This window comes from Lepidochelys olivacea (genome assembly GCF_965140295.1).
Source record: "Lepidochelys olivacea isolate rLepOli2 genome assembly, chromosome: 7".
Classification (NCBI taxonomy): Eukaryota; Metazoa; Chordata; order Testudines; family Cheloniidae; genus Lepidochelys; species Lepidochelys olivacea.
Genome location: NC_140417.1, coordinates 31,441,984 through 31,464,350, shown reverse-complemented (window position 1 = coordinate 31,464,350; position 22,367 = coordinate 31,441,984). Strand labels below are relative to the sequence as shown.

The window sequence follows — 22,367 nt, the reverse complement described above, 5'->3', positions numbered from 1 at the left end:
GAAATGAGGGCATCGGGTGGGGGCATCAGGTTGGGAGAGGAGATCCAGGGACGGGGCATGAGGATTCATAGATTCATAGTTTTAACCCAGAAGGGAACATTAGTCTGACTTCCTGTACATAACAGAACATTAAATTTCATCAAGTTACCCCTGTACTGAACCCAATAATTTGTTGTTGACTAAAGCATCTTCCAGAAAGACAGCCAGTCTGGATTTGGAAACATCAAACGATGGAGAATCCCCCACTGCCCTCAGGAGTTTGCCCTCCTCACCCATCCCCACTGTGAAACATTGGTGCCTTATTTCTAGTTGGAATGTGTCTAACTTTAACTTCCAGACATTGGTTCTTACTCTGCTTTTCTTCACTAGCCTAAAGAGCCCTTTAATACCTGGGATATTCTCTTCCTGAAAGTGCTTATACATTGTATTCAAGTTACCTCTCAATCTTCTTTTTGAGAAGCTAAATAGATTGAGCTCCATAAATCTCCCCTATATGGCATTTTCTCCAGACTTTGAATCATTTTTGTGGTTCCTTTCAGCACCCTCTCCAGTTTTTCAACATCCTTTTAAAAATTTGACCCCCAAACTAGATGTAATACTCCAATGTCACCAATGCTGTATATAGAGGTAAAACCATCTCCCTGCTCCTGCTCACTACTCCCGTTTTATACATCCAAGGATTGCATCCTATTGGCCCTTTTTTTACTCCAGCATCAGACTGAGAGCTCATGTTGAGTTGTTTGTTCACTGTGACCCCTACATCGTTTTCAAAGTCACTGCTTTCCAGGATACAGTCCCCTACTCTGTAGGGATGGCCTGCATTACTTTTTCCTAGATGTATAACTTTGCATTTGGCTGTATTAAAATACATTTTGTTGGAAGGGTCCCAGCTTACCAAGCAATCCAGATTGCTGTATAGGACTGTCCTCCTCGTTCCACTCATCATACTACTCCAACAATCTTTGTGTCATTTGCAAATGTTATCAGTAGTGGTTTTATATTTACTTGTTCCAGGTCATTGATGGAAATGTTGAATAGCATTGGACATAGTAGGAGTGAGGGGGGGGTGTAGGGAAAGGGTGTTGAGATGGGGCCAGGGGCATTGGTTTGGGGTGAGGTGTCATAGGAAGGAGTCAAAGGGGCATTGTGTCAGGGTCTTGGGGACATTGGGTCTGGGGCCACAGGAAGTGTTGGGTTGGAGTCAAGTGGCACAGGGAGCGGGAGCAGATGTTGGGCTGGGGTCAATGGGGCATTGGGTCTCAGTTACAAGGACTGTTGGGTTGGGATACAAGGAGGGGCAGGGAGCATCAGCATCAGGAGTGTGGGGAGTATTTGGTTTGGATCAAAGCATGCAGGGAGAACTGGATCAGGGTCAGGGGCATGGGGCAGGGACGTAGGAGCACTGGTGGGCCAGGAGACATGGGGGCATTGGGCAGGGCACAGAGAGGGGGAGCAGGGGTGTCCTGTCAGAGCACAGGGGGTGTTCAGTCGGGGTCAGGGGGTGCAGGGAGGGGCAGGATGTGGGGGAGTTGGGGCGAGGTCAGGGGTTACAAGGAGGCAGCACAGGGAGGGGAGATATTGGGGAGGGAGCAAATATAGGATGGGGAACAGAGAGGAGGGTTCATTCACCCCATAGGGTGGGGACATAGCCAGAGAGGGGGGGGGAGGCTTAGGCAGCGGGAGCGGTCTCTCTTGGCGCACCCACTAATGTGGAGGGGTGCTGGGCTCTCACGCGACGGCCACTAGCCAATCAGAGGATCGCTGTCCTCGCGCCGACCGTTGGACGCGGGCTCGACCGTTAAGCCACCCCCCCCCCGCTTTTGCGCATGCGCAAGAATCTCTCCCTCGCGCGCGGGCGAGTTGTGCGCGGTTCCGCTCTTGCGCAACATGTCCCTCCCTTTCCCCGTAGTCCCTTGGCTCCGCGCCTGCGCAGAGCATTCCTCACTGCCCCCTTGCCCCTTCCTTCTCCGTCCGCGGCCCCCACGCAGGCGTAGTGTGTGCCTACCGACCGTTTTCTGTTCCCCCTTCGCCCCCTCCCCCCGGTGGGTCCCCCCTCCCGCGGATTTGTGAGGAGTCGGTGGGGTCCCGCTTGTCGCCGCCATGGGGGTGAGTGAGGTCAGGGTCCCCCAGCCCCGCGGAGGGACCAGGCCGGAGAGGGAGGGGAGAGGCCTGGGGTCAGGCCTGGGGATCCATGAGGGTTCTGTGAGGAAGGAAAGGTGCAGGTGGTCCTGGGGGGAGTATCTATGGAGGGGTTGTGAGGGGTTGGGGGTCCATGGAGGGTGTGAGGGAAGTCCATGGGTGTCACTGAGGGGGGTCGTTGCGGAATCAGGGCTGGAGGAATTGGCGGATCATGAAGGGGGAGGGTGTCTCTGGGGGAACACACATGACGGAGTGTCCATGGGGGTGCATGTGGGGGGAGGCCGGTGAGAAGGGGCTGAGGGAAGGTCCAGGGGGGAGTTGGGAGGCTATGGGGGGGGGTCCTGTGAGGTGGGAGCTGGAGGCGGGTCTGGGAGGGGGTAATTGAGGGGTCCGGAGAAGAGGTTGGAGTGTGACTGGGCGGAGTCAGGGACGGGGAGGAGGTAGGTTGGGTTTTTGGGATGGGGAGCTGGGATGAGTCTATTAAGGTAGTCCAGGGAGAGAGGGTAGGACCTGGAGGGGGTCAACATGGGTGGAAGACCTGAGGGAGAAACTGGGCATAGTCCATGGAGGGGATCTGGGGAGGAGAGGTCAATGTGCGGGGAGAGCAGAAAGTTGCGGAGTCTGCAGATCTAGGGACCAGAGATGGGAGATCAGTGAAAGTGGGAGCTGGGCAGCCCCATGCAAATGGGGAGACCTTGCGGGGAGCTGTGGGAACAGGGAGAGGGCCTCAGAGGGATAAGGGGGAAGTTGTGGATAAATGGTGAATAGGTGTGAAGAGACATAGAAGGGAGGGGGTGATGATCTACATCCCCCTTGAGGATGGGAGGAGGTCATGGAGTGCGGGTCTGGATTCCCCTCTGATGGGAGCAGGCCATGGACTGTGCATTTACCTCTCTGTAAAGGGTTCTGGGGGTTGTAATTCTTCCCTCCAATTTATCATCATATTCAAGCCCTGCTCCCAAACACCGAACCTACCCCAAAGTACAAGGTGGCCATCGTGTGTTTGTGTGTGCACGCATGCATGCACACATGCCTGGGCTGTACATATGATGAACATACAATCTAAAGAACATCTATCAGTAAATGTGTGAGAGATCCTGGCTACACTGCACTAATGTCAGTTCTCTCAATGGATGGCATGACGTCTAAGGGTGTGTGCTGGGTGTGTGGACTGCTGGGTTCTAACTCTTGGAGGAGAGTGGTGTCGAGATGGTTAGAGTGGATCCTATTTGCAGCTCTGGGATGGGAGCTGGGTGTAGTGGTTAGAATAGAAGGGAAACCAGGAACTAGTTACTTGCTGTGTGATATTGAGTCCTATCACTTCTCCTCTGTGTGCCTTAGTTTCCCCATCTATGTAATGGGGAAAATTCCTACTTCACAGCAGTGAGGAGTTGGAAAGTGCTTTGAATGCCACTATTGAAATGGGCTAAAGAAATGCAAAGCATTGTGAGCCACAACAAATTCTCTTCAGACCTGCTACTAAAGATTTGTCTACACTCACATTATGCCACTTTAACTGTACCAGTATATTAAAGCAGTACAACCCCTTATTGTAGGTGTAATTAGACCAATACAAACATGTTTCTACGGTAGAGAGTGTTGCCATATGGGAAGGGAAATAAGCTATACTGGTATAAGGCACATTTGTTGCAGTATAATTGTGTCCACGCTGCACTTGTACCTGTGTAAACAAAAAAATCACAACCCTAATGGAGAGGGTTACACTGAGTCTAAAAATATTAATGCAAATGGGAGGATATTTTTTGGAGCAAGCTCAAAAAATACCAGTTTATTTATTATTGGATTTCTGTGCTTTAAGAATACCTTTCCTTGTCAGGTTGCTCTTGTATATTCTGCCCCAAAAGTGGCATCAGGTTTTTGTGTTTGAATGAGATCCAGGTGTAAAGTTTTAGCGCATCAATCTCTTTATTTACAACCAGATAATGTAGTTCTTTCTGCTCGCTCTCCACTTCAGAAGTGCAGTACTGAAGGGGAATAACATATTAGCTCAGGTAACATAGCCCCGAGAGCAAGCTCTCAGAAACAGTTTGCTCCAGATACATTTCTGAACTGAAATGCTTTGATTTTTCTCTCCTTGGGACGCAACCACATGTATGGTGAAGATAGCTCTATTTTAGGTGAGAGGCTCATGCTTCAACATCTGTGGTGGAATGAGGACTTTTGTGGGTGTTGGTCCCATGAGGAGAGGTGGTTTTTGGTGCTATAACCAAGGAATCTGTTCAGCATTTTAAATTCTGACTCTCTCCCTGCACCTAGTTGTACATTGGGACTCAGAGTCTATTTAAAAACACATACATCCCCCAACTCTCAGCAATTGAAACCTCTCAAAATACACTTTATGAAGCCCATTGGAGTCTTTATTTTCATTGGCCTCTTGTTGTTATAGTGGTGTGGCTGTCTTAAAAATAGACTGCAGAGTTATTTAATTCGAAGAAGAGGCTTCTGCGTGTGAGCCATGTTGACTAATTTTTCATGTGTGTTCTAAATGCTAGAGCATGGCATGGAGTCAGGTCTGACTACTGAGTTGTATTCCTAGCTCTAGGAGAAGTGTGGCCCATGAGTTAAAGCAGGGAGTCAGGATGCCTGGTTTCTATTCCCAGTTTTGGAAGGGGTGTAGGGTGCAGTGTGTTAGGATAGTGGGGCGGGGAGTCAGGACTATGGGGTTCTATCCCTGGGTTTGGGAGGGGAGAAGAGGAAGTGCTTAAACAGAAAATCCTGGGCAGTTTGTTTTTCTTTTGGCTGCATTTTTGAAGTGTGGTAGTGTCTCTTCCTTCCCCACCTCTCCAAATAAATAACTGCTCTGAGTGGTAAATGGTTTCTGAGGTGAAAAGGTATTCAATCTTTATTCTAAAATTGTGTTGAAAAAGTATGTTTGGTTCTGACTATAGAACGCCAATTAACTTCAACAGCAGGGCTGATTGTAGAAGCAACTTTGGGAAAGTTTAAGGTTTTAAATATAGGTAATTCTTGAAGAAACAAGCTAGGTTAACTCCACCCACCCCAAGCACTATCCTGTGAGTTTAGACCACTTCAGCATTTGCAGGGTTTTCAGTCATAGTGCATCATCCCTGCTGTAGATGTTCCTATCTGCGAAGTATCAAAAATTGGGGTAAGACTTTGCTTGCAGATCCCTGATTTCTAGGTGACATGATTCAAAGAGCAGTGCTGTGTTGTTTCCTTGTTTAGATCACTTCAAGTTCAAGTATTGCATAGATGCCTTGTATAATTATGCTTGGTGCCTTCTGGAAGCATCAGATAGTGGCTACTGCTAGATACATGATACTGATGTGTGACCTTAATCTGGTCCAGCAACAGACAGGATTCTAGCTGGCCCAAACCATCTGTGTAACATTGAAGCTGGATTTTGCTCGTCAAAGCTTGTCCTAGGTCTTCCTGAAGCTGTGGTAGATCACACTGGAGTTGAATACTTCCATGGATGAGCTATTTCCTCCGCAATTGGTGCCATGTGTTTTTTGGCACCACCCTGCTTTTCTTTAGTGTCAGACAGGTGTTTATTTTTCCTGTGTTTTGTCCCAATAAGCATTTATGGCTGGCCAAAGGGAAATCTCTCCCTTGTGCTCCACTAACCGGATGGCTCAGGAGATTGGAAATGAGTCTTACTTCTAGGTCATCAATTCCCATCTGGCCTTGGGTCAGGAGCAACTAAAAGTCATTCCCATCCGATGGCCTTTTGGTGGCCCCTCTGTAATTATTTGCTGATCTCAGTCTGGTCCCCAGTGAGCAAATGTTCATGTTATAGAAACGACCTCCGGCATTGGTGCTTGGCCTCTTTGCTGAGAGGCTGAAGATTAATTAAGCCATTTCCCTCTTTCTCCTAGTACCATGATGGCTGGAAACCATGTGGGAAGCTTGCCTGCTGCTATCCGTATTCTGGGAACAGACAGAAGATTGACTATGCCAAACTGCACTTTCTCTCTCTCACAGACACACAGCTTTAAAAGTTACCTCTCTGCATTAGAATACGGATTATCTCCAAATGCGAGAGTGGAGAATGCAAGTTATAGTGCAGTCCAGTGTAACTTCAGTACTAAAATAAGGGATAGTTAAGGGTGAACTTACCTCTTGCCATAATGATCTTTTAAACTACTGGCAATCTTGCCCCAACTGGCCCCAGTCAGAATGGATAGCTATTAAGTGAAATAAGTGCTGAAGTTTGCTAATCAGGACATGAATCTGCCATGAGCCCATGCTCTCAATTCAGTGGGAGGAGTTTTGACTCAATCATGGGTGAAAGGGAACTCATCCCAATCAAAGTCTTTTTCCGCATCCCCAAGGAAAGTACTCATATCTGCTTTCTCTGGTGTCAGGCAGCATAAAGTTGTGCATGCAAGGGAGTAGGAATTTTCTCAACATCAGGGTTTTGGGTTAAACAAGCAATTTCAGGAAAGCAACTTTCAGTCTGGTCTGTGCAAAGGAGGTTCACGAGACGCTCTGCTGCCATGTGTTTATGTAGCTTGCTGCCTGGCAGCTTTCCTGCCTCACTTCCCCTTGGTTCATGTGCAGACTGAACATGTTTGCCAGACACATGTCAGGAGAACTGGTGTCCTGATTTGAACTTGGGTGGTTTATTTTTTTATGTGCGCATTACGGTTAAGCATAGTACTGGCTCACACTCACCAGTATTTAGTGACTTGCAGACCCAGCTAAACTTTCAGCACTGCAGAAAACAAATGACTTACGGCAGCATTTCCAAGCATGATTGCAGTAGGGTGAGTAGTGGAGCAGAGTAAAATTACTATTGTGATCCCTAAATGGTGACCTGAGTTAGATTCCCAGTATTGATCTGCTCTACAAATCACCAGTGCTATGGGGAACAAGTGTTTCATGTCTCATAAAGCAGTTTCTTCATCTGGATGATCAGCTCCAAAGCAAATGCTGGCCAGGATGCAGGGCTGCATGTGCAGCAATTCCGAGGCTGTGAAGCAACCACAAATCCAACAGACTGTACAGCAACAGCTGTGCTAATTGCATAGCTCATCTTCCGCCAGATGTCATTGTTTGCCTTTCTCATCTTGTACTGAAAATCTATTCAATAAATATGCTTCTGTAGAGGTGTGTGCAGGGCTTCCCTTTAAAGAGTGGCATTTCCCAAATCTTATCCCAATGTAGTGCTGTCCCTGAAAGTCTCCAGCAGTGCCTGGCACATGTTTCATAAATATTAAAAGATAGTATTTTTTAATTTTAAAAAAAGGAAAACTTTAAACATGGATATGAATGAAGTCTAAATGAGTTACATTAGAGTAAACAAGTCTCAGAATAGCAGCCATGTTAGTCTGTATTCGCAAAAGAAAAGGAGTACTTGTGGCACCTTAGAGACTAACAAATTTATTTGAGCATAAGCTTTCGTGAACTACAGCTCACTTCATTGGATGCATTCAGTGAAGTGAGCTGTAGCTCACAAAAGCTTATGCTCAAATAAATTTGTCAGTCTCTAAGGTGCCACAAGTACTCCTTTTTAGAGTAAACAAGCAATTTCTTTTGCTTTCGGGATACAGGGTGGAATTATTTGATAAATTCCTAAAATCAAACTGGTTGTGTTTCATGAATCTGATCCTTAGATTATGGTTTTTCATGCCTGTGGGTCTCTGCTAGTGAAAAGAGTGTTTCTGCTCAACCATTTGTGGGCAGTATTTTAAAATAAAACTAATATAAAATATTTGCATTGATAGTTCAACCAAAAAAAACCTCAACAACCCACCTTGGTATAAAACAGTTTTCATTGGAAGCAGCTATAAAATGGCTTTTTAAAGTCCCAAGTCTGAATTTCTGTGGTCTGTGTTGCAGTAACTAGAACGGTATTGCTGAACAATATCTGATCTGTTTCAGTCATGAAACTTGGCATGACGTAGGGATGGGCAGACAGCAGCCACTGGGCTTCGTTCTGCAGTATTGCGTGCAGCTGTCCTTTAATGCCCTGTGGAGACTACAGGTCTCCAAGTGCGCTAGTCTATCTTGATCAAAGCAAATGACTCTTGGACCATTGCATGCTGAGATATGTAGTTCCTTTGGGCCAGACTGGAAGATTGCCACCACCCCTCAGTTTTATGCCCATTATAGGTAGTGCCCTTGAGTTCAAGACAAGGTGAGGGTTGTCCTGCTGTAACCCTGAATCATTCTATTTCAGAGAAAGTCAAGTAAAGCCAAGGAGAAGAAACAGAAGCGACTGGAGGAACGGGCTGCCATGGATGCTGTTTGTGCTAAGGTAGAAGCAGCCAATAAAGTAAGTGTCTCCTCTGCTCCCCCCCTCAAACAAGCGTTAACTCCACCTTCTCATCATATGAGGACTAGCTGGCCCTGAGATGTTTAATGGGGTACACAGAGACTGATGGTAGAGACCCAATCTCCCACATATGTTTGGGCAATTGAATAGCTCAGAGGATTAATATTCGGGGATAAGGAGCTTTACACCTCCAGCTTGTTGTGTCCTAAAAGTCACTACAGTCTGGTGGCCGTTCCATGATACGTGTGAAATGAGTTGATGGATCCCTGTTACAAAAGCCACCATCAACGCTGACACCAGTGTTGGCAGTTTTCTCAGAGACTAGGCATTGAAAGACTGGAGATTGAAATGCCACCTTTCTACAGAGGGTCCCTACACATCAGGAGTGAGGGGTCCTTGTAGGGTTATGCAGGGCGGAGAGGCAGTGTTGTCTAGTAGATAGAGCACTGGCACTTGGGAAACTTGGGCACAGCTTGGCCACTGGCATGCTGTGTGACCTTGGACAAGTTGTGTCCAAGCTCTGTGCATCAGTTTCTACATCTGTAAAATGGGGATGATGATACTGATCTTTGTAAAGCGTTTTGATATCTATGGATGAAAAGTATTCTATCTGAGCGTTTTTATGGAAGAGAATACACTGTGCCACTCCTACATTCTATGGATAGATGGAATCTCCAGGGCAGTTGCTCTCTAGTAGTTTTCTATAGCTCTCATTGCCATATCTATGCACTTCCAATGGTAAATTAAATCTGTAGGGTGAGGTGCCTGTCGGACTTCATGGAGTCTTCTGCTCTTCTCTCCTTAACCAAAGAAGGAGGAGAGGAAAGATGGTCTAGGGCAGGGGCAGTCAATAGGCAGCCTGCGGGCCAAATCTGGACCGGGAGACACTTGAATGGACTGCAAAATCTTTGTATTTACTTACTATTATCATTACCGTCATTATGCTGTGAAAAATATTTCTCTGGAGTCTGGACCTTGACTATATCTTGACCAAGAAATATGGACTTTGACAAAAAATAATTGACTACCCCGGTCTAGGGGTTAGGAAAGTAACCTGGGAGATCAGGGTTCAACTCCCTGCTTGTGATCTTGAGCAAGTCACTTAGGCTTTGTCTACACTGATACTTTCATCGTTAAAACTTTTGTCAGTCAGCGATGTGAAAAAACACCCCCTGGACAACAAAAGTTTTAACAACAAAAAGCACCGATGTGGACAGTACTTCGTCAGCAGGAGCCACGCTCGTGGCAACAAAGCTACCGCCCCTCGTTGGAGGTGGTTCTATTTTGTTACTGGGAGAGCTCTCTCCCAGCGAAAAGGAGTGGCTACACAGCGCACCTTACAGTGGCACGGCTGCAATTACACAGCCTCACCATGGTAAGGTGCGCAATATAGACATAGCTTTAGTCTCTATGCTTCCATTGCCCATTTGTAAAATGGGGATAATAGTAGAGGGGAGTTGTGAAGATAAATGTATGAAAGATTGTGAAGCACTCAAATACTATGGTGATGTGGGGGACACCTACCATAGAAAGACATTTATGTATCTTAATTTTCCTCCTGCCAGTGATTTGGTTCACCCCAGACTAGCCTGGAAAGGGTTAACAAGGCTCAGAAGGAGCCAATTAATGTGATAGGCCACTCCTGAAGGAGGATTAGTCTTGATAGGCAATCCCTGATTGAGGATGGAGCCCAGGGAGCAGGCAGAGCTGGTATAAGGCCAGTGAGGGCAGAAGGAGACTGTGATATGGGAGCCTGCAGTCATTCTCTGGTCTTAGAGAAGGAAAAGGAGAAAATCCATGGGGAGAGTAGAAGCCCTGGGATTCTGTCCCTGAGGAAAGGACTTAACCAGAAAGGTGGTGGAGAAGGAAGCCTGATAGAGGGGGAGTAGGAAAAGGCTCCGGGAAACAGCAGTCAGGTTTGGAACAGTGCAGACCTTGGCCACTGAGTTGAGCGTCCCTGAGCTAGAGCCCAGACTAGTGGGTGGGCCTCGGTTCCCCTACCAGCCACTGGAGAAGTGGCACAGTCTGGGCAGTGAATTGGAAGACTGCCTGAGACATTTCACATGGAGAGACTTTGATGCCCCAGAAGGGGGAAACCACATAGTGACCTGGCCGAAGGGCCAAGCCACAAAGAGACAACACCCTGAATCATGAAGAGCGAGAGTACCCCAAATCCTGGAGTGTGAGAGGGGACACAGCATGAAAGATAGATGGTGGGAGTATGAAACCAGGGAGGTATCAGACCAGGGAGTTCCATTCTCCAGATGCAGCCACAAGGAGACACCCCAGCAGTGAGTAAAGAACCCCTTTACAGTGCCAGTTATGGAGAAGATCAAACGTGCTTTTTCTCGGAGGAGGATCCCTGAAAGTGGTCAGACTGCAGATCACACTTTTTAATCTTCTATGGACACTCATTCCTCAGCTGAACTCCCACGATCAGGAGCGCTCTATGCGCTTTTCAAGCCACATTGTCCCAGAGAAACCCAGCTGTCAACACAGGTCATGAACAGGGATGAGAACCCCTGTGTAGCTGGCATTATTTTGCAAGAAACTGTCAGCATATCATGTAGCACACTTGAACTTAGACTATGTCCATACTACAGTTGGTGTGTGTGATCGCAGCGTGTGTAGGCTCATCTGAGTTAGCTAACGCAGGTACCGATAGCAGTGAAGTCATGACAACACAAGCTTCAATGTGGGGTGTACAAGCCCACCTGGGCTCCTGGCTATGCACTCGGCCAGCTGTCCTGCACTAAAGTCCATTCTGCTATGGCCTCACTGTTGGTACCTGAACTAGCTAGATTAATGCTAGCTTGGGTATGTCTATGCATGCTGCAGTCACACCTCTGAGTGCAATGTAGACATACCATAAGTGGTTACTAATGTTCCTTTTTACAGTCCCACTTATAGGCAGAATCCCCTTTTCCATTGCTTGAAGTATACAAGTATACAACAAGTATGCCTCAGTGTATATTTTCAAAGATCAGTGTTAAATGAAACACAGAAGGGTAATTACAGTCCTTCTATCTTGTCTCTTACACAGATGGCTGTCAGTGTAATTGCCTATCTGCCTACCCTGAATTCCCCTTTAGTTTCAGGTAGATGCACTATTTTTTGTTCTGTTTTGATCCTAGAGGATCTCCCAGTCGATCGCAATCTCTGGTGGCACAGCAGGGCTGCCGCTAAGACAGGCTCCCTGCCTGCCATGGCCCCACGCCGCTCCTGGAAGAGAAGAAGCCAGCATGTTCCTGGGGGCAGAGGGACGGGGTCTCCCTCTATGTGCTGCTCCTGCCAGCAAGCACCGCCCCCGCAGCTCCCATTGGCCAGGAACGGGGAGCTGTGGCCAATCGGAGCTGCGGGGGATGGTGCTTGCAAAGATAGCCAGCAAGTGGAGTCAGGTGTTGCCCGCGCCCACCCCCTGGTGCCGCAGGGGTGCATTGGCCCCTTCCAAGAGTGGCGTGGGGCCGGGGTAGGCAGGGAGCCTGCCTTAGCGGCAGCCACACTGCACCACCAACCAGGAGCCACCAGACGTAAATTCTGCCCAGCAGGAAGCCGCACCCCAGTCCTGAGACCTCTCCTGGAGCCAGCACCCCAAACTCCCTCTTGCACCTCAAGCCCCAGCCCTGACCCTCTCCCAAAGCCAGCACCCCACCCCCTCCTGTACCCCAACACTGCCCCAGCCCTGACCCCCCCTTCCCAGAGCCAGCACCCTGTACCCCCTCCTGCATCCCAACACTCTTCCCTATCCGGAGCCCCTCCTGCACCCAAACGCCCTCCCAGAGCTTTCACTCCTCACCCCCTCCTCCTCAACCCCCTGCCCCAAGCTCAGCCCAGAGCCCCCTCCCACACTCCAAACCTCTCGGCCCCAGCCCAGAGCCCGCACCCCCTCCTGAACCCCTACCCCAGCCCAGTGAAAGTGAGTGAGGGTGGGGGAGAGTGAATGATGGAGAGGGGGACAGGAATGGAGTGAGTGGGGCAGGGCTTTGGGGAAGGGGCTGGGTAGATCCTGGGTTGCCCTTAAATTGAAAAAGTGATCTTGGGCGTAAAAAGGTTGGAGACCGCTGGTCTAGTGCTTATGGTGTTAGCCAGGGATATAGGAAATTTGTTCAATTCCCTACTGTGTTGCAGGCTTCCTCTGAGACTTCAGGTAAATTACTCTATTCCTCGGTTTCACCACCTGTAAAATGAAGGTAACACTGCCCTGCCTGATGGGTGTTGTGACGATAAATATATTACAGATTGTGAGGTACCCAGATACTGTGGTAATGGGCACCATGTAAGTTCCTAAGGATATGTCTACATTTCAGCAGTACAGCTACAACTATGCCGCTGTAGCGTAGACTCTTCCTACATCAACAGAAGGGGTTTTTCCCATCAGTTTAGTTAATCCACCTGTCCAAGAGGCAATAGCTTGGTTGATGGAAGAGTTTGGTTGATGGAAGGCGACCAGCTTGGCTTAACAGTGAAATCCTTGCTGATCTTAAACACAAAAAAGAAGCTTACAAGAAGTGGAAGATGGGACAAATGACCAGGGAGGAGTATAAAAATATTGCTCAGGGATGCAGGAGTGAAATCAGGAAGGCCAGATCACACTTGGAGTTGCAGCTAGCAAGGGATGTTAAGAGTAACAAGAAGGGTTTCTTCAGGTATGTTAGCAACAAGAGGAAGGTCCAGGAAAGTACAGGCCCCTTACTAAATGGGGGAGAAAACCTAGTGACAGAGGATGTGGAAAAAGCTAATGTACTCAATGCTTTGTTTGCCTCTGTCTTCACGAACAAGGTCAGCTCCCAGACTACTGCACTGCGCAGCACAGTATGGGGAGGAGGTGACCATTTTCTGTGGAGAAAGAAGTGGTTCAGAACTATTTAGAAAAGCTGAATGAGCACAAGTCCATGGGGCCAGATGCGCTGCATCCGAGGGTGCTAAAGGAATTGGCGGATGTGCGTGCAGAGCCATTAGCCATTATCTTTGAAAACTCATGGCGATCGAGGGACGTCCCAGATGACTGGAAAAAGGCTAATGTAGTGCCCATCTTTAAAAAAGGGAAGGAGGAGGATCCGGGGAACTACAGGCCAGTCAGCCTCACCTCAGTCCCTGGAAAAATCATGGAGCAGGTCCTCAAGGAATCAATTCTGAAGCACTTAGAGGAGAGGAAAGTGATCAGGAACAGTCAGCATGGATTCATCAAGGGCAAGTCATGCCTGACTAATCTAATTGCCTTCTATGACGAGATAACTGGCTCTGTGGATGAGGGGAAAGCAGTGGACATGTTATTCCTTGACTTTAGCAAAGCTTTTGACACTGTCTCCCACAGTATTCTTGCCAGCAAGTTAAAGAAGTATGGGCTGGATGAATGGCCTATAAGGTGGATAGAAAATTGGCTAGATCATCAGGCTCAACGGGTAGTGATCAATGGCGCCATGTCTAGTTGGCAGCCGGTATCAAGCAGAGTGCCCCAAGGGTTGGTCCTGGGGCCAGTTTTGTTCAATATCTTCATTAATGATCTGGAGGATGGTGTGGATTGCACCCTCAGCAAGTTTGCAGATGACACTAAACTGGGAGGATAGGTAGATACGCTGGAGGGGAGGGATAGGATACAGAGGGCCCTAGACAAATTAGAGGATTGGGCCAAAAGAAATCTGATGAGGTTCAACAAGGACAAGTGCAGAGTCCTGCACTTAGGACGGAAAAGTCCCATGCACTGCTGCAGACTAGGGACTGAGTGACTAGGCAGCAGTTCTGCAGAAAAGGACCTAGGGCGAGGTGGGCAAACTATGGCCTGGCTGATTGCCTCTGTGGTGCTGCAGGCCCAGTGCCGCTCTCAGAAGCGGCTGGCACCACGTCCCTGCGACCCAGGGTGGGCAGAGGTCTCCGTGCGTTGCCCTTGCCTCCAGGCACCACCCCCTGCAGCTCCCATTGGCCGGGAATGGGGAACCAAGGGCCATGCAGGGACATGGTGATGGCCGCTTCCCAGAGTGGTGCAGCATGGGGCCAGGGTAGGCATGCAGGGAACCTGCCCTGGCCCTGGTGTGTGCCGCTGCCACCCAGGAGCTGCTTTAGGTAAGTGGCGCCGGGCTGGAGCCCAAACCCCTCCTGCACCCTGCCCCCCAACTCCCTGCCTTGAGCCTCCTGCTTGCACCTTGCACCTCTCCTGCACCCCAGTTCCCTGCCCTGAGGTCCCTGCTGCACCCCAACTCCCTGCCCTGAGACCCCTGCTGCACCCCTCCTGCACCCCAACCCCTGCTCTGAGCTCCCTCCTGCAGTCCACACCCCTCCTGCACTCCACACCCATCCTGCATCCCAACCCCCTTCCCTGAGCCCCCTCATACACCCCTCCTTTGCCCCAATTCCTTGCCCTGAGCCCATTCCCGCACACCGCACTCGCTCCCGCACACCGCACTCCCTCCCGCACCCCAACCCCCTGCCCCAGCCCTGCATACAATTTCCCCACCCAGATGTGGGCCTCGGCCCAAAAAGTTTGCCCACCCCTGATGTAGGGGTTACAGTGGACGAGAAGCTGGATATGAGTCAACAGTGTGCCCTTGTTGTCAAGAAGGCTAATGGCATTTTGGGCTGTATAAGTAGGAACATTGCCAGCAGATCGAGGGACAAGATCGTTCCCCTCTATTCGGCATCGGTGAGGTCTCATCTGGAGCACTGTGTCCAGTTTTGGGCCCCACACTACATGAAGGATGTGGAAAAATTGGAAAGAGTCCAGTGGAGGGCAACAAAAATGATTAGGGGGCTGGAGTACATGCCTTATGAGGAGAGGCTGAGGGAGCTGGGATTATTTAGTCTGCAGAAGAGAAGAATGAGGGGGGATTTGATAACTGCTTTCAACTACCTGACAGGGGGTTCCAAAGAGGATGGATCTAGACTGTTCTCAGTGGTACCAGATTACAGAACGAGGAGTAATGGTCTCAAGTTGCATTGGGGGAGGTTTAGGTTAGATATTAGGAAAAACTTTTTCACTAGGAGTGTGGTAAAGCACTGGAATGCGTTACCAAGGGAGGTAGTGGAATCTCCTTCCTTACAGGTTTTTAAGGTCAGGCTTGACAAAGCCCTGACTGGGATGATTTAGATGGGGATTGGTCCTGCTTTGAGCAGGGGGTTGGACTAGATGACCTCCTGAGGTCCCTTCCAAGCCTGGTATTCTATGAATTATTCTGTCGATTTAGCCATTTCTACAGCGTGGGTTAGGTCTACCTAACTATGTCCCACAAGGCATGAAAGTTTTCCCAGTCCTGAATGATGTAGTTAGGTCGATCCAATTTTTAGGTGTAGACCAGGCCTTAAATAAGAGATATAGAAAGACAGTGGATTTTTCTTGTTTATACTTGGTTTTGACTGTAGAATGATAGAGTCCAGCCTCCAGTAAGGCTGTGTATGGAACCAAGCAATTAAGCCATCATGAAGAATGTAGTCAAAGGCTACAAGGAAGCTAATGTGCAAGAGCAGCAGTAGTTACTGTAGCACGTAGTGAGGGGAATGCTGTGTCTCTAAACATGAATGTGGTTGTGAGAGACACTAGTATTCTGCAAGCAAAGAAGGAGACCAAGATGTGCCATATGCCACTTGCTGACTGCCTGACCTGTGCCTGTACTATGGTGCCCTTGGTTCTCAGAAATGCTTTCCAGCTTGGCTTTTAAACTCAGCTAACGGTCTAGAAAATTAGTTGCACCCTGTAAAGTCAGCCCATGAGTTACTGTTCTAGCTGCAGAATAAGCTACTGCTCTGATCCTTGCCATGGCGCTGACCCCTCACTCATTCATCTCTGATTGCCGTGCATAAAGAGAATCCAAACAATCTGTGCGAAATACCCGCTCCTTCCAACTTTCTGCAGCCTACTCTACTATTCTAATACCCCCAGCTTTCCCCTGTCACGGGAAGGGAGCTCCTTTTGTAATTGTGGTCTGATCAGCCAGTCTGACTGCTTTTGAAATAAGCGAGGGTTAAGGAATACGGTTTGTTGGAGTGTTGATTTGGGGTGCACAATAATGCTTCTCAGGTGCTGGGGCAGCTCAGCTGTTGTTATTGAACATAGATAGACCTATTGAAAGAACAAAGTTCCTCTCTTGTTTTTTCTAAACAGCTGAAAGCTCCTCCCCTCTTCCCCCTCCAAGGCATCTGTGCCTCGTTATATAGACAAGGGGGCTAGCGATCCTTCTCCAGAGCACTTCAGGAAGCAAGGTAAAAACAGAGTCTTAAAGCTATGAAAGGAGGAGAATCATGAGCGGAGGCGGACACCCTCTATTCACCCAACATCACTGTAGTTTGACTGCTTCATGTGCATTAACATCTCATTTTCTAGGGTGTGATTTCTCTTTTTTTCCCCTGTAGCTTGGAGACCCCTTAGAAGCCTTCCCAGTGTTCAAGAAATACGACAGGAATGGGTGAGCAAATGCTCCTTACTTAGTCCTTCACAACACTGTGGTCCAGTGGCTAGGGCAATGCACTGGGACCCAGGACACCTGAACTTTAATCCCAACTCTGTTACTAGCCTGTTGTCTGACCTCAGGAAAGTCCCTTCGTCTCTCCATGCGTCAGTTTTCCCTCCCACACTTTGCTTGTTTATACTGTGAGTTCTTCAGGGCAGAGGCTCTCTCACCATGGACCTGTGCAGCACCTGGCACAACGTTCCCCCATCCCAGTTGCAGGGTGTGTGGGGGTGTGTTTTAGATCCATAATGTAGCTAATTAAAATAAAGCTTGTTGAGCAACTTTGAGGTAGTGAGAGGAAGATAAAGCCAGTGTTGATGCTAGGACGGGTTGTGAAGTAAAATATTAATACTAAGTATTTGTCCTGTCTGCTAATGCCCCTTATTTTCTCTGAAAGATGAGGTTTCAGCATAGAGCGAGAGAGAGAACTTGGTTTCAGTTGTGGGGAGAAGTAGATTCAACTGGGCAGCGGAAGTGTTGGAACTTTAAATACTAGTAGTGTGTTATCCACAAAAGGCCACAGCTGAAGGGTGGGGTCAGTATTGTGCTGAGCACTGCATGGGCCTCATCAGAGACAATCCCTACCCCAAAGGGTTTCCAATCTAAATAGCCAAAGGAAAGATTATTCTCCCCATGTTACGGCTGGAGGAACTGAGGCCCAGAGAGGTTCAGTGGCTTGCCCAAGGTCTCACAGGGAGTCTGCCACAGAGCTGACAATTGACCTCCAGTCTCCTGAGTCCCAGCACAAGGCTAGCCTTTGTCTATCTTTTCTTCATACCCATAATGCTAGGCTGAATTCCTGGTGCCGGGATAGTACAGTGCTGGGTGCTTTAGATACATAAATTCAACAGAAACCTCTTTTGCTTGCACGTAAGTGCTGAGGTCAGAATACAAATCCCCTCTTCATCATCTGTGGCTGACTAGGCTTCTCTGCACAGTAAGTGTGACCCACTGGTGAGTGTGTATGACAGATCCCTCTGTGTGCCTGATCTGCGCAGGAGAGGAGTTTGCTACAGGCCTAGCTAGGGAGCTTTGGTTGTTTAGCTCAAGCTGTAACAGCCCGTGCTTTGAGCTGTGGAGGTCCCTGGTACAATCTGACCAGCCAGCTTAAAAGCAAGCTGAAATTCCTGGGTATCATGGTGCATGGCTTGCCTGGTGCTAAGTGCTGCTTTCCCATCTCTCTTTTCACAGTTTAAACGTCTCCATCGAGTGTAAGAGGGTGTCGGGCATGAACCAGGCTACAGTCGACTGGGCTTTCGAACTAACCAAAACAAATATGCAAACTCTGTAAGTCCAGGCCAGAGTGGGGGACCCTGTCCTTGGGGCAAGTTGGTGCTACATGATTTCTGAGGACTCCAGTATCTGTGGCTGCCAGGAAGTAAAACCTCCCGCAACTGCAAGGCTACCAGTGAGAACCATGCACCAGGCGCTGGGAATATTGTGAAGAAGTGCTGCCCCCTTCCAGAATGCACACGTCCTGGCAGATGGTTGCCTAGGCCATTGTAGAATAGCCACAGGTCCCACAGGCTGTGCTTGGAGTATTGTGCTACTAGGGATAGTTAATGTGATCAGCCTTGCATGGGGGAATGTGTCCCCTCTTTCATTCTAGACAGAGTTCTGACTGGACTAGATGACCTATCGAGGTCTGTTCCAGTCCTACATTTCTATGATTCTAAAGCAAATTTTATTCTCTGACCTGTGTTATACTGGATGGCATACTAGATGATCTAATGCTCCCTTCTGGCCTTTAAAACCTGTGGATCTATCAAAATCCTGCTGTGGGTTCTGTACTTTAGGTTGAACCAGAATACTACCTAGCCCCAGAGTATTGCTGAATCTGTAGGGAATAGTGGGACCCCCAATGACAGGGATATGGCGAAAGTATCTCCTCATTCTTGATCACTGTCTAAAAATACCTACAGGGGGAGCCGATAGAAAAGGGCCCTTGAATCCAGTTGATGATGGCAGAATGAGATCTAGTGTCTGGGAACTGAAGCTAGACAAATTCAGGATAGAAATAAAGTGCAGATTTTTAACAGGGAGGGTGATTTAACCATCAAAACAAATTATTTAGGGATACTGTGGATTCTCCATCAGTTGGAGTCTTCAAATCAAGATCACACGTCTCTTACTAAAAATGACACATTCTCAACTTTGCTGGATGTGTGAATCCATGGGTGAGATTCTCTGCTCTTTATTATGGCTAGGGGCATGCCTAGATGAACAAGGCAAGCTGGGGTGTAAATCTATAGCACTCCAGAATGCTGCACCTTAACTGTCCATATGGACCATGCTGCTGTACACTAAAAGTTCCCTAATGCGCTTTGCATAATTCAGTTTGAAACAGCAGCAGGTCAAAGTGCGCTTGGAAACTTTTTAGTGTGCAGTAGCAGGGTCCACCCGGACATTTAGGTTGTGGCCCTCTGGAGTGCTGTATATTTACACCCCAGCTTGTCTTGCAGTAAGCATTTGTCTAGATGTGCCCTAGATGATTATAATGGTTCCTCTGGCCTATGAATCTTCTGGCCTATGAATTTTCTCATCTGGATCTCTGTAAATGGAAGAGAAATCCTGAGAACAGTTTATGCAGGAAGCAAGGGGACCAGAGTGCTGGGACCATCATGCTTTCTGCAGAAGGAGCATTGAGCTGCCCTTGTTCCTCTTCTCCCTCCCTGCAGGTATGAGCAGAGTGAGTGGGGTTGGAAAGACCGGGAGAAGCGAGAAGAGATGACAGATGACCGAGCTTGGTACCTGATTGCTTGGGAAGATAGCTCTGTCCCTGTGGCGTTCTCGCACTTCCGGTTTGACGTGGAGTGCGGGGACGAAGTCCTGTACTGGTATGTGTCCTAGTACCTGCTCCCTTTGTTTGAGGAATAAGCATTGCCTTCTGCCCATCTCTCCTACACAGAGAGAGAGCAGGGAAGTGTTTTGACACAGCATGTCAGTGGCAGAGCCAGAAGTAGATCTCTGTCTACCTGAATTCCAGTCCAGTCCCCTGTCAACTAGATTACACTGCCACCCCTTTGCTGCATTCCTTTGTTTGCTCCATGAGCAGAATGTGCCTCTCTTGGATTCACCCTCATCTATAGGCCATAATTGTCATGTCAAGCTCTTTCCTAAGAGGAAAGGGTGATGTTGCTGACCAGGGAATGGTTCTCTCTTGCTTTTGCCCCCTCAAGCAGTGTGATTTAGGGCTTAGACCAGTGATAGTCAGACTGAGGCTCGTGAAACACATGATATTAAAACACTGTGTGATTTAATAATTTATCAATCTAAGTTATTAACCAATCAGGAGGCTTTTACTGTGTTAATAATCAGTTGTAGTTGATAAAGTAATACTTGCTCAGTCATTTTACTTTGAAAATTATATATATGTATATAAAAACCTAAATAGTCCCTCCATCATACTGTTTAAATATGGATCTGTAACACTATAGTAAATGAAACAATGAATTCACACTACTGTGGCTCTTTTGGGTAATGTTGATTGCTAATTTGGCTCCTGAACCACTGAGGTCTGAGTATCACTGGATTTAGACACAGGACTGGGTATTGTGTTCTAATCTGGGTTCTAATCCTGTTTTTGCTACTGATTTGCTGACCTTCCCCTCTGTGTGCCTCAAACACTCCTCTACAGAACATGGCTGATGCCTGCTTGCTGCATGGTGGGCTGCAAGGCTGGTTTAACATTAGAGAGAAACTTCTGGCTGAGATACTTAATGAGATGGAGAGTCAATGAAGCAGAGGGTTACGGAAAGGCTGGTCTCTCTTATACACAAGGGTCTCACCCCAACAATGGTGGGACTGGGATTCAAAGATTGACTGGAATGAGTCCATTGAGGGTAATTGTGAACTGGATCCTGAATTAAATGGGGCATTTTTTCTGTGTGTTGAGGCAAGTTGCGGTGTTTTGCATCTGCTAGTGTCTGCAGAATAAAGACATGAAGAAGTTGAGCAATACAAGTATATCATGGGTGTGTGTAAGCCCTTGTGTGATGCCTGCAAATTTTCTGGCTGCATGGATTTCAGGATGTTGCATGTATAAGATCTTGAAACTTCATGTTGTAAGGTATTTGTTTCCTCTCCCCTCCCACTTTCCTCCCAGCTATGAAGTGCAGCTGGAAAGCAAAGTCAGAAGGAAAGGTCTTGGCAAGTTCCTCATACAGATTCTGCAGCTCATGGCAAACAGGTGAGTTGCAGTTCTACATGGCATGTAAAGTCTGTTTTGAAATAATTTTCAGTTTCATAGCCTTCAGTTTAAAGTGTGAATCAATTTGTTTAGTTTATCAAAAAGAAGATCAAGGGGAACTTTTGAAGTACCAAAGGTTCCTTTAACCTAGTGGAGAAAGGCAGAACAAGAACCAATAGTTGGAAATTATAGCCAGACACATTCTAGTTAGAAATAAGCCACCAATTGCTAAATAGTGAAAGTGATTAACCATTGGAACAAACTCCTAAGGGAAGTGGTGGATTCTCTCTCTTGATGTCTGCAAATCCAGACTGGCTGCCTTTCTGGAAGATGCTTTAGTCAAACAAGATATTTTGCTCAATACAGGGATAACTGGGTGAAATTCTCTGGCCTGTGCTATACAGGAGGTCAGGCTAGATGTGGCTTAAACTCTATTACTCTATATAATCATAACATCACACAGTAAAAGCAACTAGTACACTGTGGAAAAGCAAAGACTGTTGGGCAACCGTCTTCTCACATACTCACCCCTAAACTTACAGGGTTGCTGTCCTGTAACTTTTTTTTCCACAGTATGTGTTTTTTCCCCAGGGATCGCTGAGCTCATAGTATGTCTGTCTGTCTGTCTGACTCCTGATCAGAATTGCTCAGTTGATGAGAGATTCTCCCCCACATACTGCCAGTATTGTAACCAGACTCTGGGATCTGACAGTCAAACTGGGTCCTCTGCAATTTCTACCTCCTCACAAGTGATAAGCATTCTGCAATTGGACTGTCGCTAACAATTCGATGGAAGATGCATCAGCAGACATAGACTCTAATTCCTCTCTCACAGCTAGGCCCCCTCTTTCAGGGCTCACAGGAGCATAAAATAGTAAAAGAAAACTTTTACCCCACCAAGTGCTCTCTGTCTCTTTGGAGTCAGAGTTGCTAAACATAAGGAAATATCATATCTTTAATACGGCCATGCTTCAAATGGCACATGTCCAAAGGGTCAGTTCTGGTTAGCTTGGACTAAAATTTGGATTTTAATTTCTTTGAATCTAAGAATAAAACTTTTTGATAGATTTCAAGGCCAGAAAGGACCATTAGATTATCCAATCTGACCTGCTGTATAGCACAGGCTGGAGCATTTCAATCAGTTACCCCTGCGTTGAGCCCAATAACTTGTTTGACTAAAGCATCTTCAAGAAAGGCAGCTAATCTTGAATCCATCAAGAGATGGAGAATCCACCACTTCCCTTGGTAAAGTGATCTAAAGTTAATCACCCTCATTGTTAAAAATTTTGTGAAACCAAATAGTAGGAAAAAAGATTCAATGAACAAATTGTGTGTTGTC

At 47.6% G+C, this 22,367-nt stretch overlaps 1 protein-coding gene across 2 annotated transcripts in view; it reads left to right on the top strand.

Annotated features, from left to right (window-relative positions):
- The first annotated feature begins 1,952 nt into the window (after window positions 1-1,952).
- NAA40 (N-alpha-acetyltransferase 40, NatD catalytic subunit) overlaps window positions 1,953-22,367 on the top strand; it is a 29,486-nt gene continuing 9,071 nt past the window's right edge. The window contains exons 1-6 of one of the 2 annotated variants that reach the window (XM_084634738.1): window positions 1,953-2,106; window positions 8,306-8,401; window positions 16,742-16,794; window positions 18,031-18,126; window positions 19,518-19,676; window positions 20,945-21,028. In XM_084634738.1, coding sequence (XP_084490864.1) covers window positions 2,101-2,106; window positions 8,306-8,401; window positions 16,742-16,794; window positions 18,031-18,126; window positions 19,518-19,676; window positions 20,945-21,028 — 494 coding nt within the window. In that variant the 5' untranslated portion in view covers window positions 1,953-2,100. The remainder of the gene's footprint in view (window positions 2,107-8,305; window positions 8,402-16,741; window positions 16,795-18,030; window positions 18,127-19,517; window positions 19,677-20,944; window positions 21,029-22,367) is intronic. The other variant, XM_084634737.1, reaches the window with a different exon arrangement.